The 16,980-nt window shown below is 37.1% G+C and overlaps 1 protein-coding gene across 4 annotated transcripts in view; it reads left to right on the top strand.

The window, feature by feature from the left end:
• TET1 (tet methylcytosine dioxygenase 1) overlaps positions 1–16,980 on the top strand; it is a 139,638-nt gene that overhangs the window by 82,556 nt on the left and 40,102 nt on the right. For all 4 annotated transcript variants that reach the window (XM_067710750.1, XM_067710749.1, XM_067710753.1 and 1 more), the window contains 3 exons: positions 1,350–3,669; positions 6,317–6,407; positions 6,945–7,038. In XM_067710750.1, the coding sequence (XP_067566851.1) occupies positions 1,350–3,669; positions 6,317–6,407; positions 6,945–7,038 (2,505 nt within the window). The remainder of the gene's footprint in view (positions 1–1,349; positions 3,670–6,316; positions 6,408–6,944; positions 7,039–16,980) is intronic.

Raw genomic sequence — 16,980 nt, 5'->3', positions numbered from 1 at the left:
TAGGGATTAGAGGGGGGAATAATGATTCCTTAATGGGTACAGTGTTTCTATTAGGGGTGATGAAAATGTTCTGGAATTAGAGGTGATTGTTGCACAACACTGTGAATAAAATCAGAATTACACAATTTCAAATGGTAAAATGATGACTTTTATTTTATGGGAACTTCATCTCAAAAAAATTTTTGAAAAGGGGTGTCACTACCCACTCACCAGAATGTCTGATGTGTAAAGATAGAAAATACTAATTGTTAATAAGAATGTGAGCTAATTGTTAATAAAAATTGAAACTCATAATTTCTGGTGGGAGTGTGTATTGACAACCACTGTAGAAAATGATTTGGCCTATCTCCTAAACTACACGCATATATACACACACTGAATGACTGAGCACTTCCACTCCATGCAATGTATGTACAAGTTCACCAAAATATAACAGTAATATGTTATAGCAGTGTTCTTTGTTATAGCCAAAAACTAAAACTAAATGTCCATCTACAGTAGAATAGAGATATACATTGTAGTATATTCAGTCAATGAATTACTGTATAGCAGTAAGAATGAATGGATTACAGTTAAACTTTACAACATGGATGACTCTCAGAAATATAATTTTGAGTAAAAGGAAGTCAGCTGTATAAAGTTGGGAAATAAGCCAAAGAAATCTATGATAGATGTGATAGCAGTAGCTACCCTTTGACAGTGGAGTGATGACTAGATGTGGTTTTTTTAATTTAAAAAATTCTTTTTGTTATTTTTATTTTTTTATTGAAGTATAGTTGATTTACAATGTTGTATTAATTATTGCTGTACAGAAAATTGATTCAGTTATACATATATATACACATTCTTTTTTATATTCTTTTCCTTTATAGATTATCGTAGAATATTGAATATAGTTCTCTGTGATATACAGTAGGACCTTATTATTTATTAGATGTAAGTTTCTTGGTTGGGATCTGGGTATATAGGTGTTCATTTTGTAAAAATTCAACAAGCTATATATTTATGATTTATATTTTGTGTGTGTGTGTGTTCTACTTCAGTACAATTTGCATTGAAATAATAAGTATTGTTCATTGAATGGCATCAATGTAAAAATATTTTAAAATTTTACTTTGGAAAAAAATGAATATACCAAAATATTAACAGTCATGGGAATATGATGGTTTCCACCTCTCTTTTTTTTCTTTCCCCTTTTTGGTATTTTATAACTTCTAAAAATGTAAAAAGTAAAAATAAAATATTTTCAGGGACTTCACATTTAGTTGCTTTTAAATTGTAAAGCTCCTACAGCTCTTACTCAGATATTTGAGCAGATTATAAAAGTAATTTCTCTGTTTATTTTATAGGCAGATTTTGACAACAAACCAGTAAATGGCCCCAAGTCAGAATCCATGGAATACAGTAGTTGTGGTCATGAGGAAGAACAAAGATTGGAATTGAATTTATGTCCCTTAGAAAATGTAACTAAAAATGAAGAAAGTATGACAGGTATTGAAGTGGAAAAGTGGACACAAAACAAGAAATCACACTTAACTGATCATGTTAAAGGAGAATTTAATACAATTAAAACAGAAGCTGAAAATTTGAAAAGCTCTGAAGATGACAGGAAAAAAATCCTACTTACTGACCTCCTTGAACCTCAAAAGTTGTTTGCACAAACTGTAAGAAACGGCATTAAAAATGTACACTATTTGCCAACTGAAACAAATTTGTCATTTAAAAAAATCAACATTGAAGAACTTGGCAAGGCATTTGAAAACAATCCTTATAAATTCCTGAAAGACACTGCAAACCATAACAATGCCATGAGCGCCATTGCTACTAGTGCGAGCTGTGATCATCTCAAGGGGAGAAGTAATGTTTTGGTCATTCAAAAGCCTGGCTTTAATTGTAAGTCTTTTCCAGATCCTGCAAACTGCAACTTAAATAGTCATACAAGTATACACAATGAAAGTGATCAACCAAAATCCCTAGAAATTATAACAAATAGAGAACTAAAAGAAGGATCAACACTTCAACCAAGTCTTCTATCCCTAATGAAAGATAGGAGATTAACGCTAGAACAAGTAGTGGCCATAGAAGCTCTAACACAACTTTCAGAAGCCCCATCAGAAAATTCCTCACCATCGAAGTCAGAGAAGGATGAAGAAACAGAACAGAGAACAGCTAGTTTGCTTAACAGCTGTAAAGCTATCCTGTATTCTGTAAGAAAAGACCTCCAAGACCCAAATTTACAAGGGGGGCCACAAAGCCTTCATCACTGTCCATCTCTGGAAAAGCAAAGTTCATGCAACACATTGATGTTCAATGGCCAAAATATTTCTAAGTCACACAGCAGCTCACCTAGTGACCAAGCATCCACAAAGGCACAGGAATATTCAACAGTCACAAATTCAGTATCTGTTTTTATACCAAATTCAAATTCATCTAAAACCGATACCAATAAAAATGTTGCTCAAGGTAGAATTGCTCTTGACAATTCCAAAAATTTGCATCAGTTGACAACAACAACTAATAAATCGGAGTATTGTAACCAGTCACTGGACAGCAGCATCAAGTTGGACTCAAAGGATGATCCCTCATGTCAAGATACAGTTCATAGTAAAATAGAAGAAGATGTTGCTGCACAGTTAACACAACTTGCATCAATAATTAAATTCAATTGTATAAAACCGGAGGACAAAAAAGTTGAAAGTACACCAACAAGCCTTGTTGCATATAATGTACAGCAAAACTATAGCCAGGAGAAGGGCACAATAGAGCATAAACCACCTTCCAGTGTCCAAAATAATCAAGGACCTTCAGTAACAAAGCAAAAGAACACAATCCAGAAAAAGACAAAATCTACCCCATCAAGAGATCGACGGAAAAAGAAGCCCGTGATCATAAGTTGTCAAGAAAATGACCAGAAAAAACAGGAACAGTTGGCATATGAATATAGTAAGTTACATGACATTTGGATAGCATCCAAATTTCAAAGATTTGGTCAATTTGGTCCACATGACTTTCCTATTCTATTGGGAAAAATTCCTCCCTTAACCAAAGTATGGAAACCACTGACTCAAAGGAGCTCAGCATTAGAACATAAAAAATTATTTCCTCCACTCACTCAAATAAAATTTGAGCGGTATTATCCTGAATTAGCACAGGAGAAGATGAAGGTTGAACCCTTGGATTCTCTCCCCATAATCCAGTTGAAAACAGAATCCAACGGACAGGCGTTTACAGAAAATGGATATGCTCAGGTACAGCCAACAGTGAATGTCAATCAGAAAGCTCATCCTTTACTCCAGCCATCCTCTCCAACTAACCAGTGTGCTAATGTGGTGGCTGGCAATGACCAAACACAGTTCCAACAGGATGTTAAAGACCAAGTCACACATCAGAGGCTGCCAACATTGCCTGGTATCTCTCATGAGACCCCTTTACCGGACCCAGCACAAATTCTCAGGAACCTAAATGTAGTATGTTCAGGTGGAATTACAGTGGTTTCTACCAAAAGCGAAGAGGACGTCTGTTCATCTAGTGTTGGAGCATCAGAATTTTCCCCAATAGACAGTGCACAGAAAAGTTTTAATGATTATGCGATGAACTTCTTTACTAATCCTACGAAAACCCTGGTGTCCACAACAAAAGATTCTGAATTGCCTACCTGCAACTGTCTTGGTAAGTGAGTTTCTTCATTTTCTTGCATTAATGGCCTCAAGTTGTGACTGAATCAAGTTTGTTTTACATTTTATATATGACATTTTTGCCCCACTCATATTCTAGCTAGGATGGACTAAATAATTCTATACCCATTTTTCTGTGGGACCTTTATTTATGCTGCTCAGATAAATGGGAAATCCAACTGGTAATTTGGAAACTTTCTTAAGTGGAAAATTTGATTTCTCTCAAGCTAGATGTCTCTCAAGTTGTTTACTGTGCATATCATAAGAATGAAGTCCCTTAATACGTTATCACAGTTTATTCTTCCTATATTCAAAAGAATTTCAACCTTTAAGTCTTTTGTTTAAAAATATATATATTTTAAATTGTGCAGTATAGCATGCACACAGAGAACATAAAATATATGTACAACTTAACAAATAACTATAAAAAAAAGTATCTGTGTAATTGCTAACCCGATCAAGAAGCAGATGGTTCATTAGTATATTCCAGAATGGGTGGTTAAAGGATTGATGGGAAGGATAAAGTAAATATATCATTCTGATATTTTTTTAACCACAATAGAAAAAATAGTGAAGTGTAGCAATGACTTTTAGTTCTTGATTTTTCAAAGTGCATTTGATGCTCTGAAATGAATCCTTCCATTTCTCTGCTCATCATTCAACACTCAGTTTTGACAGCTTACCACATACCAGGCACCAAAGATAGGCTCCTCTGAGAATGAAGAGCCTCCAAGGAGGAGGATCTGACAATCTGGAAGGGGTGGCAATGCTGTCTGAGCGGGGTCAATTTGGCAGAATGAGAGATTCTTGGACCAAGGACAGAAGATTGTAATAATGATAACGGCTCCTATTCCAGGTCTTTTACTGCAAGTCTGATAACTGTCCTACACCCTTGACTTGTTATATTCACAACAACCCACCAAAGGGAATGCTTATTATCCCCATTTTACAAGTAAGGAGACTGAGTCAGAGAAGTTCACAGCTAGTAAATGATTAAACTGGAATTCTAAGACAGGCAGTCCCAGCTCCAGCGGCTGTATTTGTAACTTCCATCCTACGTTGCTTCAAAAATCTGAAGTGAAAAAGAGACTGTTTCTCTGAATATCATTAAAAATGGAAAAAAGGCCTTTAATTTAAAATGCCAGTAAGATTTATATACCTGAGCTCGTCTAATTCGACTGCATATATAAATTTCAATAGGATGATTGTCTAGTTTCAAGACCCTTAAACATACTACCTTAACACAACGTGGGAGTCAAGACAGCCAGGCATTCAAAGTTCATTCAGTATCTGCAGTGGACCTGGAACTGTTGAATACCCTTGTCAGTTGCATGTTTTCCTATAATTGTTACATTTGAGGTTTTTGTGCTCATTGTGTAGAAATCGGAACTTAAAAAGGAAACAAAAAAGTAGACTTCAGAAATCATCCAAAGTGAGGGTAAAGGATCCCAATCATATCTGAGGGTAAAGGATTTCTGTGAAAGTGTTATTATGTTCTAGCAAAATTAGAGTAATTAACCTTTTGATCAAGTTTCCTCAAATTTAGCACTATTGGCATTTTAGGTGGGATAATTCTTTGTTGTAGGGGGACCACCTTATCTATTGTAGGCTGTTTAGTGGCATCCCTAGCCTCTACTCACTAGTGATGCGCACACACACACACACACACACACACACACACACACGGGTGCGCGTTTGCAGTTGTCACAACCCAAAGTATTGCCAAATGTCCCCTTTGGCAAAAATACCCCTGATTAAAAACTACTGCTCTAGATTACCAATAAGTTAAAAATTATTCACCATATCTTGCTTAAGTAGCCCCAGAAATAATCCTATGTTATATCTGATATCTGATTAAAATGGTAAGTAATGATCTCTTGGTGTAGGTAGACATGCATTTCCCAGTGATTCTAGTTAGACATGAATCTCAGAGGCCAAGTTTTAAAATACCATTTTCTAAGAACTATGTAATTTACACAAAAATTCAAATGGTACAGAAATATGGTGCAAATGTCTTTTTCTAGAGAAAAACGGCTGTTATATTTTTTCTATACAAATTAATATTATTAGTGATTTTAATTTTGTTTCCAGTTTTACAAAATTTAAGGCTTTTAAAACATACTATTTAACTATTACCTCATTGAAAGATGTTAAGAGTGTTTCTCTTTTTTAATATTACATACAATTGTAACAAGGAATATTCTTGTATACATGTGTATTATAAATACATAATTGAGCGCATGTGTAATAGAATAAAATCTTAGCAGTGCAATTGTCGGGCTCAATTTTAATAGGATTCTGAAGCCAAGCTTTTAAGATGTATTGCTCTTGGGTAGCTTAATTTTGTACCTCAATTTTTATAGAATTTTTTTAAAGCAGGAGATCTGAGAATAAATATGAACCACAAGTTAAAATATGTTTTTCCTCCTCTGATTCTTAGAGAAAGAGTGGACTAATTAGGAGCAGAAAGAAAGAGATAAGTTAAATTCCAGGGCCTATTGTCCTAGACTTTAATTACTAAATCTTACCAAAATCTTGTCAAGATTCATTGTTCTGAATTGAAAAAAAAAAAAAAATAGCTCTTCCTTGCCCCTATGCAATTCTGTAAAGTTTTGGGTCTAATAATCTTATTCCTTCCACAGATCGAGTTATACAAAAAGACAAAGGCCCATATTATACACACCTTGGGGCAGGACCAAGTGTTGCTGCTGTCAGGGAAATCATGGAGAATAGGTGAGGAAATATGCTTCCCTGTTAAAATCATTCATTATTGGGGATCTGACTCAATGCAGAGAAATCATCTCTGGGAACAAACTCGAGGTGAATGGAAGACCTCCAGGAGCATGAGTTTGATGTTTCTTAGGGCCCAGGAAAAGCATAGAGTCCTGGTGTCCCTGCTGAGTCACTCACATGAGCCACTGGGCACTCAATAAGACCTTCATAAAGCAAGGCTATCTTTGTTAAATGCAGACATACTTATTTTTATTATTGTATAATGGTAGAAATAGTTAAAATTACCTCTGTCAACACTGCATTCACATTCCTTTTGCTTGTCTTGGAGCCAGGCCATTTTTTAAAAGAGTGATCCTTAAGGACAAGTAAACAGAACTGGATAACAAATAAAAATACCTGCCACACGAAAGTAAATTTTTAACAAAGTTATAATTATGAGTGTTTGAATTTTGTACTTCTGTAAATCTATATCTTATGCACATGAAGATGTTAAAAGTGTATTGCAATTATTTTCCCTTCACTGTGTTTCATACCCAGGTATGGTCAAAAAGGAAACGCAATAAGGATAGAAATAGTAGTGTACACGGGGAAAGAAGGAAAAAGCTCTAATGGGTGTCCAGTTGCTAAGTGGGTAAGTATTTTGCACTTATACATTTTTCAAAATGGATATATTCCACATATAAACTAAATCAATTTTTTTCCATGAAGATGTGGACTAGAAAAATACCCACCCCCATTATTTCCAGGGGAAAAAGGAAGCTATTTGTCTTAGCCTGGGCTTTTTATGTTAACGAACAAAAGGGTATGGCCATTCTCAGTTGGTATCTTGTGATATAGGGTCATTAGTCTTAGAGTTTTTTGTTACTTTTAGAAAGCATTCAGTGCATTTATAATTAGACAGCATAAATAAATGGTACTAAATTATATATATTGTTTCCTATATCTTTTTTTTGTACATTCTTTTTCATATTCTTTTTCATTATGGTTTATCATAGGATATTGAATATAGTTCTCTGTGCTAGACAGTAGGACCTTGTTGTTTATCCATTCTAGATATAAAAGCTTACATCTGCTCACCCCAACCTCCCACTCCATCCCTCCCTCAGCCCCCTCCCCTTTGGTGACCACTAGTCTATTCTCTATGTCCCTGATTTTGTTTCTGTTTCATACATAGGTTCATTTGTGTCATATTTTAGATTTCACATATAAGTGATATCATATGGTATTTGTCTTTCTCTTTCTGACTTACTTCACTTAGTACGATAATCTCTAGTTGCACCTATATCTTACTTTTATCAGTTATTTTGAAATTCTAATTCATTGTCTCATAGGGCCACCTTAATGGAGATCATACAATATCGAAAACAAAACCAAACTTTTTACAACATATTTCCAAAATTGTTTTATGACTACTTTGAGTTTTCTAAATTTGCGGAGCTATAAGAAGAACTGGATTTAGCTTCTTTAGGAAGTTCTCAACTGAGAAACAGTATCATATCAGGAGGATGTTCACATCCACAAGGATATTGACCAGTTTACTTGGAATTCTTGACCAAAGGATCATTTGAGATGCTGTCCTATCATTTGTCAATAATGATGATGACTATAATAAAATAGTCAGTGAGTAAAATAATAACAACTACCTCTCATTAAATATCAGGAACCGTATTAAGAACCTGACATACATTGCCTCATAAATCCCTGTAGAGAGACTCATGATTTTGGAAAAGGGAAAAGTCATTGTTTTTATGCCCATTTCAGAAGAATAAAAAACATTAAATGCAAAATGGAGATAGGATTGGAACCACGGTATTCCTAAAGCAAGACCATTGAGACATCCTTATGTATTCCAGCAGACTGTATGACGTGGTTATTAATTTATTTATTTTTGGCTGTGCCGCGCGGCACGCGGGATCTTAGTTCCCCAACCAGGGATTGAACCCATACCCCCTGCAGTGGGAGAGCGGAGTCTTAGCCACTGGACCGCCAGGGAAGTCTCTCTGGTAGGGTTTTGATTAGAATTGTATCAGATTGTATCAAACCAATTTGGGAGAATCCTAACCATTGGACTGCCAGGGAATTCCCTGTCTTGGTTACTTTTCAGCCTTTGGAGGGTGACAGCAGTGATGAGCACAAGAGCTGGGCACTGAACACTAAATACCTTAGAGTACTTTCAGTTTCTTCAATCCGTTTGGAGTGCATAGTCTTGTCAAAATATAAATGAACATATCAAGGAATTCTCCATATGTATAACACTACCCAGATAGTGATATAAATCTTTCTAGCACCCCAGAAATCTTTCTGGCCCCTCCCAGTTGGTAACTCCATGCAAAGATAACCACTATATAACCACTTCATTATACAGGTCTTTTTCATGATTTCTATACAACTAGAGTCATATAGAATGTACTCTTTTGTGTCTATCTCCTTTCCCTCAACATTTATAAAACATGGGTCTAATGGCTGGAGCTCCCACAGCCGACTGGAACCATGAATTGACTTGATAATAGAAGATATGTACTAGGATGGGGAGAAGAAAGATAGGAGCCCGAGTCCCTGATGATACCAATAGAAGCGCTGTACCAACCTTAGGCTTCTTAAACCTGGATTTCTGTAACATGAGAGAATTTTTTTCACTTCTTTAAAACCTGTTACTAGACAGTCTTCTGTTACATTAAATAGAATCGAATCCCAAGTAAGATACCTGCCTTCAATTTGCTCAATTTCCACAAAACATTCACCCACACAAGTCAGTCTCCACATGTAAGAGTTTTGGTGAAGATATATGTAAACGGTAGTCAGAGTGATCTTTATTTTTATTTTTATATTTTATTCACTCTTGAGAAAGTTAAGACGGTCAATCCATAACATTTTAAAGTAGGAAATAATACAGAAGGGCCGTTTTTTCTATTGAGTTATTAGGCTTCTATTGATTTTTATAGAAGATCCTTTAGAAAACTGACTGTGGTAAGTTGCAAATATATTTTCTCTTTGTCTTGTTTCTTTGGCTGTGCTGCACAGCATGCAGAATCTTAGCTCCCAGACCTGGGATTGAACCCACGCCCCTTGCAGTGGAAGGGTGGAATCTTAACCACTGGACCACCAATGAAGTCCTTGTTTGTCATATTTTTTAACATACAGATTTTTTTTAATGAAATGAAATTAAAAAAAATTTTTTTTTTTAATTTTTGACTGTGTTGGGTCTTCGTTGCTGCACGCAGGCTTTCTCTAGTTGTGGTGAGCGGGAGCTCCTCTTTGTTGTAGTGCGCAGGCTTCTCACTATGGTGGCTTCTCTTGTTGCAGAGCACAGGCTCTAGGTGCACGGGCTTCAGTAGTTGTGGCACCTCTGTCTCAGTAGTTGTGGCTCGCAGGCTCAGTAGTTGTGACACATGGGCTTATTTGCTTTGCGGCATGTGGGATCTTTCCAGACCAGGGCTTGAACCCATGTCCTCTGCATTGGCAGGCGGATTCTTAACCACTGTGCCACCAGGGGAGTCCCCAATGAGATGAAATGTTGAGTTAAATTTTTAATGGAAAACTTTGCTTTTATGGCTTCAGTGTGTCTTAATTAGAAAAATCTTTACCACTTCTACCTTATAAATCTCGATTTTTCTTTTCATAATATTTTAATGATTTCATTTTTTTCTACACTTAACTGTTTTATTCATCTTGTGTGTAGAATGTTAGTCACAACTTGAGTTTTTTCAACTGGCTACCCAGCTATCCAACACCACTTTCTTTTCCCTACTGATTTGTATTTGTTTATATTAGTAGATTTTCTGTTCTGTCACATCATGTTATGAATCAGCATCAAATTACTCTAATTATTTGGGTTTAAAAATATGTTTTAATATCTGATAGAGCTAATTCTTCAGAAATTTCCTAAATATTCTTGCCTTGTTTTTTTTTCCGTATGAGTTTATGATCGCCTTGTCTATTTGCAAGAAATACCTTGTCGATTTTGGGGTTTTTTTTTTTGTTTAAGATTTATTTTATTATTTATTTTTGGCTGCGTGGGGTCTTAGTTGCGGCTCGTGGGATCTTGGTTGAGGCATGCGGAATCTTTCTTTTGTTGTGGTGCACGGGATCTTTTGTCGCAGCATGCAGGCTTAGTTGTGGCATGCAGGTTATCTCTCTCTAGTTGTGGCATGCAGGCTCCAGGGCACGTGGGCTTAGTTTCCCCGCGCCATGTGGGATCTTAGTTCACTGACCAGGGATCGAACCCACATCCCCTGCATTGTAAGGCAGATTCTTTACCACTGGACTACCAGGGAGGTCCCTCGATTTTGGTATTTTTATTGGAATCATATTACAGAGAGAATTTGGAGAATTTACATTTTTGATGTTTAGTCTTCCTATCCTAAGTGCTATACCTTTCCATTTGTTGATGTCTTCTTTTTTCCTACAGGAGTGTTCTAAAGTTTTGTTCCCATAGAGTTTACATGCTTCTTGTTTTCCAATTTATTTCTCTTATGTATTTCAGATGTACAATCATAATCTGTAATGAGAAATTTATATTCTCCTTTCCAAATTTAAACTAGTAATTTCTTTTTTTCATTTAATACAGTTAGTCTAACATACTAACTCCAGGTTTATATTGCTTTAAATATGGTCTCATCTTTTTCCTCTCTTTAGTGGGAACCTTCCAGGGTTTTCTTCTTATGAATGGGTCATCAGGGAAGGCCTCACTGGGGAGAGAACTTTTAAGCTGAGGACTACTGAGTGACAAAAAGGAGCTGAGTATGCAAAGAATACCCCCAAGAATGCAAGGAAGAACATTCCTAGGCAGAGAAAACAGCAAGTACAAAGGTCAAGGAAGAGAGTACATTCTTTTTTTTTTTTTGCGGTACGCGGGCCTCTCACTGTAGTGGTCTCTCCCGTTGCGGAGCACAGGCTCCAGACGTGCAGGCTCAGCGGCCATGGCTCACGGGCCCAGCCGCTCCGCAGCATGTGGGATCTTCCCGGACCGGGGCACGAACCTGTGATGCCTGCATCGGCAGGCAGACTCTCAACCACTGCACCACCAGGGAAGCCCTAGAGTACATTCTTTAATAATCTGAGAGGAGTCTAGTGAAGTTGAGGAGGTAAAGAATGGAAATCGGAGACGGTAAAAAGGTAGGCAGAAGCCAGAGCGTGAATGGTTTTGTAGGTCATAGTGAATTTTAGTCCATGAACAACATGAAGCCTTTGAAGTATTTTAATTAGGGATGTGTTCTCTATCTGGTTTATGTTTTATAAAGAGCATTCTAAGTAATTACTTGATAAGCTCAGTATTATTTCTCTGTTGCTGCTGTACAAATTACCCAAATTTAGTAGCTTTGAACAAAAAACATTTATTATCTAATCAGTTTCGTGAGTTAGTAATCTGTGGGTAACTTAGGAGGGTGCTTCCAGAAGAGGCCTCTATCATCTCAAACTTGACTGGGGAGGAGGGTGCTGGAGGGTCCACTTCCCATGTCATTTGCAGGAGGCTTTAGTTCCTTGATAGCTGTTCACTAGAGGACTCACTTTCTTATCACAGGATTTCTTAAATGTTTTCTCATGTCATAGCAGCTTGTTTTCCCCCAGAGTGAGTCAATCAAAATATAATAAGGAGGAAGTCACAATGTCTTTTATGACATTAACCTTGGAAGTTGCTACATTATTGAGCCTTATTTAGTGTGGGAGGGGACTATGCAGGGGCATAAATACCAGGTGGTGGTGATGATTGGGGGCATCTTGGAGACTGGCTATTACAAAGTTCAATATCTCTTCTTCGCTAAAAATATCAATATGTTAAGGATACTACATTGACATTGTAAAATATAGCTATCTTAGCCCTATCCGATATATTTAATATATAATACATCTGATTGAATCTATCTTCCTTGGCCCTATCATCTCTAAAGGCAAAAAACTTTAATTTGTGAATCTTTATTCACAAAATAATGCTCTTAAGCAGCAACATTGTTCGTTATGCAATATATAAAAAAAAAAGTTTGTAAAATATAAAGGTAGAGATGACCTATGATTATAAATTGAACACTCATCAAGCAACTACCCAGGTGAAAAATACAATTTTTCTAGGTTCCCAGAAGCCCCAAGAACCCCTCCATCTTAACTTTTGTGGTAATAATTTTCCTGCTTCCCCCCCCCCCGCCCCCCTTATGTATTTCTTAACGGTATGGTTACTGTTCTTTTGTGTTTTCCCCCACGTACGACCTTGCATATTTGCTGAAATAAGTGGTAGGGACTGGCTCCCAATATTTGGCGCTGATAGTTTACATAGGTTTGTTAATCTGTATCTGTTAGATATTTCTGAATATTTTACTTATTTGCCTTTAAGTAACAAAGGGTGAAAATATGCTTATGGCAGCTGGCTTCCTCTTGAGTAAGTGACCCAAAAGAGCAAGGTGGCTGGGTTAACTGGTAGAATTTTGGGTGATTCTTCCCGCCGTTCAAACCTTCTCTAGCATAATAATAATTACACTGATCGAATTTTGATATATATCAATTCTTCTGTTTTTTCTATGAAGACAAATATGAAATCTGCAGCTTAAAGATTTTGGCAGCAACTTTCTGTTTAAGTCCTATTAATGGCTTAAGTCTTCTTAAGGGTTGCTAGGTATGTAAAAGATATATAGCATTTTCCATGAAGCAGCTATAGTAAAATTACTTTCTTTACCTTTTGCAATTTTTCTTTCAGAATCTGGCTCTTTTCACAAATACAAAAACAATTCAGAGACGAGACTGAAATAAAGTATAGTTGCTAAGAACTTATGCAAATTTTGATATCTACTAATGACAATGCAAAAGAATCTTTTTAAAAATTTATTTATTTATTTTTGGTTGCATTGGGTCTTTGTTACTGCACACGGGCTTTCTTTAGTTGCGTCGACCTGGGGCTACTCTTCGTTGGGTGCACGGGCTTCTCATTGCAGTGGCTTCTCTTGTTGCGGAGCACGGGCTCTAGGCACGGGCTCTAGGCACACAGCATGTGGGATCTACTTCCTTGACCAGGGATCGAACCCAGGCCCGCTGCATTGGGAGCGCAGAGTGTTAGCCATGGGACCCCCAGAGAAGTCCGGCAAAAGAATAATCTTGATAACAAAACCAAGAATTAATTCTGTGTATCCGTGAAAAAAAAATAGGACTCATAAATGATTATATGTGTTAGAAAAATCATAATGTTAATCGAAGTTTATTTGAAAAATCATAATGTTAATCGAAGTTTATTTGTTGCAAAATTTCCAAGTTATGTTGCTTGTGCCTGGAGCAATGCCCAGCACATATTCAGGACTCAATAAATTTCTGTTGAGTAAATGAATATAGAGCTTAAATAAGACTGTTATTGAATATTTTCAATTGGAATTGATACCTTGAAATAGTATTGCTCTGGTATACATTATTAGCTCTTTCCTGAGACAGGGGCCATTTTAAGTATTAGAACTAATAGTCTGCTAAAGTTGTCCAACCCAAATTTGAGCTCTTGAGATTAAATAAAAAGTAGAGTAAATGGTTAGGTTTCTCTATAGTCTACATTGTTTTTAGGACTTTATTATTTTGAATGACACTAGCACAATCAAGTCTTATATGGAGGGACTTCCCTGGTGGCACGGTGGTTTAAGAATCCGCCTGCCAAGGCAGGGGACACAGGTTCAATCTCTGGTCTGGGAAGATCCCACATGCCGCGGAGCAACTAAGCCCGTGCGCCACAACTACTGAGCCTGCGCTCTAGAGTTTGCGAGCCACATCTACTGAGCCCGTGTGCCACAACTACTGAAGCCTGTACACCTAGAGCCCATGCTCTGCAACAAGAGAAGCCACCACAATGAGAAGCCTGCGTGCAGCAATAAAGACACAACGCAGCCAAAAATAAATAAATTTATTTAAAACAAAAAAAAAGCTGAGCTCTCCATTTAAAAAAGAAAAAAGAGTCTTATATGGATACTTAATACAGGAATGAAGAAAAAGGAGAGAGAGGAAATGAAGGTAAATCATTTTAAACTAAGGAATCTAATAAACCTTCAACTGGTAGATTGTATTGCTCCAAACTTACTTTTCATCTTGCATAGTTTACATTTTTCATCTTGCATAGTTTATATTTGTCCTATATTTGATATTAAACATTAACGTAAATCAAGCATCTTGTGATTTTATGTACATTTTCTCATCTCTGTGTGCAGACTTATGTGTAGAAATAGTGGTTGAATTCTATCCTACTTTTTAAAAAATTAATTAATTAATTTATTTTTGGCTGCCTTGGGTCTTCGTTGCTGTGCATGGGCTTTTCTCTAGTTGCGGTGAGTGGGGCTTACTCTTTGTTGTGGTGTGTGGGCTTCTCATTGCTGTGGCTTCTCTTGTTGCGAAGCATGGACTCTAGGCGCAAGCTTCAGTAGTTGTGGCACACAGGCTTAGTTGCTCCGCAGCATGTGGGATCTTCCCGGACCAGAGATTGAACCTGTGTCCCCTGCCTTGGCAGGCGGATTCTTAAACCACTGCGCCACCAGGGAGGTCCCTCTATCTTACTTTAATCATGCTGCTCTTGCCTCCTTTTCTTGAAGGGAGGTGTTAGGGTTAGGTCACACACAGAAAGCCTAAAAACAAATTATAACTGAGTAGCACAATTTTCTAAGCCAGTTTCACAATGTTTTGCCTTTGTTCTTAACACTGTTTTAATCTTGGAAATGTTTCTTTGCCAGGGTGTCATTAACACTCCTCCTTAATTGTTAGCCTTTGACAGACGTTTGCGACTCTTCTCTGCCATCACTTTGGATCTGGTCAGGGAGTAGTTACCTTGTTATTCAGTAGATCTTGGTGGAAAGGGTGATGTAGTTTCTTGGATACAGTAGGCTCTATTAACTCCCTATACTACTCCCCCACCCCACCCCCCCCACCCCACCCCAACTGAGCCTTTGAGTTGGCAGAAGAATTCAAACAGCAAGCCTTCCCCAGATGGCTCCAGTGCTGAGCAATTCACACCAGGCCACCGGTTCATGGGTTCCCCTATGTAGGATTGTTTATTAGTCAATAGAGCAGGTGTGGCAATGAGTATGTACAAGTTAATGTTTTATTGCCTATTTGGGTGTGATGTGACCAGAGTTTTTGGGGTGAGGTGTAAACCAAGCTGAAGTATCTAAAAGTTTTAAAACTATCTAACCTGGATTTACACATTTATATAATCTTCAAAGACTTCCCTTTTTTTATTCCTTTGTTCCAAGTTTCTGCCTAGTATCTGCCTTGGTTTTCTTCACCCTGTACCATGGTACTGCTTATTTCTGTGCCCAAATCAGGCACCTCTTTGTGTATTACCATGTCAACATAATAAAGGGGTAGTTGGTGTCCTGGGCTACTTGTTTGCTGTCTGCAAAATCTTGCTAATGTGAAAAAAACATTTTATACTTCAGTGATCAAAATTAGGCAAAAGCCAAGAGGTTGATGCTATCAGTTGATGTTAAACTGACTTACATTTTTCACTGTCCTTGCTTTTCTTTTGTTATAAAACATTTTTCTTCACTTAATCCTACTGTCCACTAATGTACCATTAGAACTACTTTTATGTTAGCTTGCTTGCTTATAGAGTTCTCTTTTTTTTGGGTGCGTGCGGGATTTCTCTAGTTGTGATGAGCGGGCTTCTCATTTCAGTGGCTTCTCTTGTTGCGGAACACGGGCTCTAGGTGCACGGGCTTCAGTAGTTGTGGCTCTCAGACTCTAGAGTGCAGGCTTAGTAGTTGTGGCGCATGGGCTTAGTTGCTCCGAGGCATGTGGGATCTTCCCGGATCAGGGCTTGAACTCGTGTCCCCTGCATTGGCAGGCGGATTCTTAACCTCTGGGCCACCAGGGAAGTCCCATAGAGTTCATTTTTTAAGGAAACTTTTTATTGAGCTATAATATACACAAAGAAAGTACACAACTCACAACTGTGTAGCACATTGAAGTTTTACAAAGTCAAACCATCCAGATCAAGAAATAAATTATCACCACCTCCCCAGAACACCCCACATGCACCTAATCATCACCACCACCACCCCCAAAGGATGAAGTTCATTAACTATAATATATAGGCGGATTTAAATGGATGATTTTGGTTTTGTTCACGGGGGTGTGGCCACCATCATTTGTGTTGAAAATTTAACCCTACTTTTCTCTCACATGGGTATGGATAAGCTCAAAAGTGATTTCTCTTTGGTAATATACCCGACACTTGACATAAACGTTGCTCCTAGCTGTGATTGTAGCCAAGTCCTTCCGTGGAGCCCAGATTTTTATCGGAGCTGATGTAGGACCCTACTCACTGCTGCATCTTTAGAGCTAAGATTGTATTACAACAATTATTTTATTTGCTCTTTTTTTTAAAGTAACATAGTTCTATAATGTTTATACAATTATTAAATTTTAAAGTAAAATTAAATTCAGTGTTAATTTGAAGTATCCAGTCAGAAAATTAAAGTTCCATATTAAATTAAAATTAAATTTTAAAAGTCTATTATTTTCAAAATTTATCTTAGTTTTACCCTCTGAGATGATGATTAGCAATTTTGGGTATACCCAAACTAAGAGCTAGGATGTTAAAAATTGCAATTAAAAATTATGG

This window comes from Pseudorca crassidens, chromosome 16 (genome assembly GCF_039906515.1).
Source record: "Pseudorca crassidens isolate mPseCra1 chromosome 16, mPseCra1.hap1, whole genome shotgun sequence".
NCBI classification, from domain to species: Eukaryota; Metazoa; Chordata; class Mammalia; order Artiodactyla; family Delphinidae; genus Pseudorca; species Pseudorca crassidens.
The sequence above is the reverse complement of the archived record's forward strand: the minus strand, read 5'-3'. Positions and strand labels throughout refer to the sequence as shown.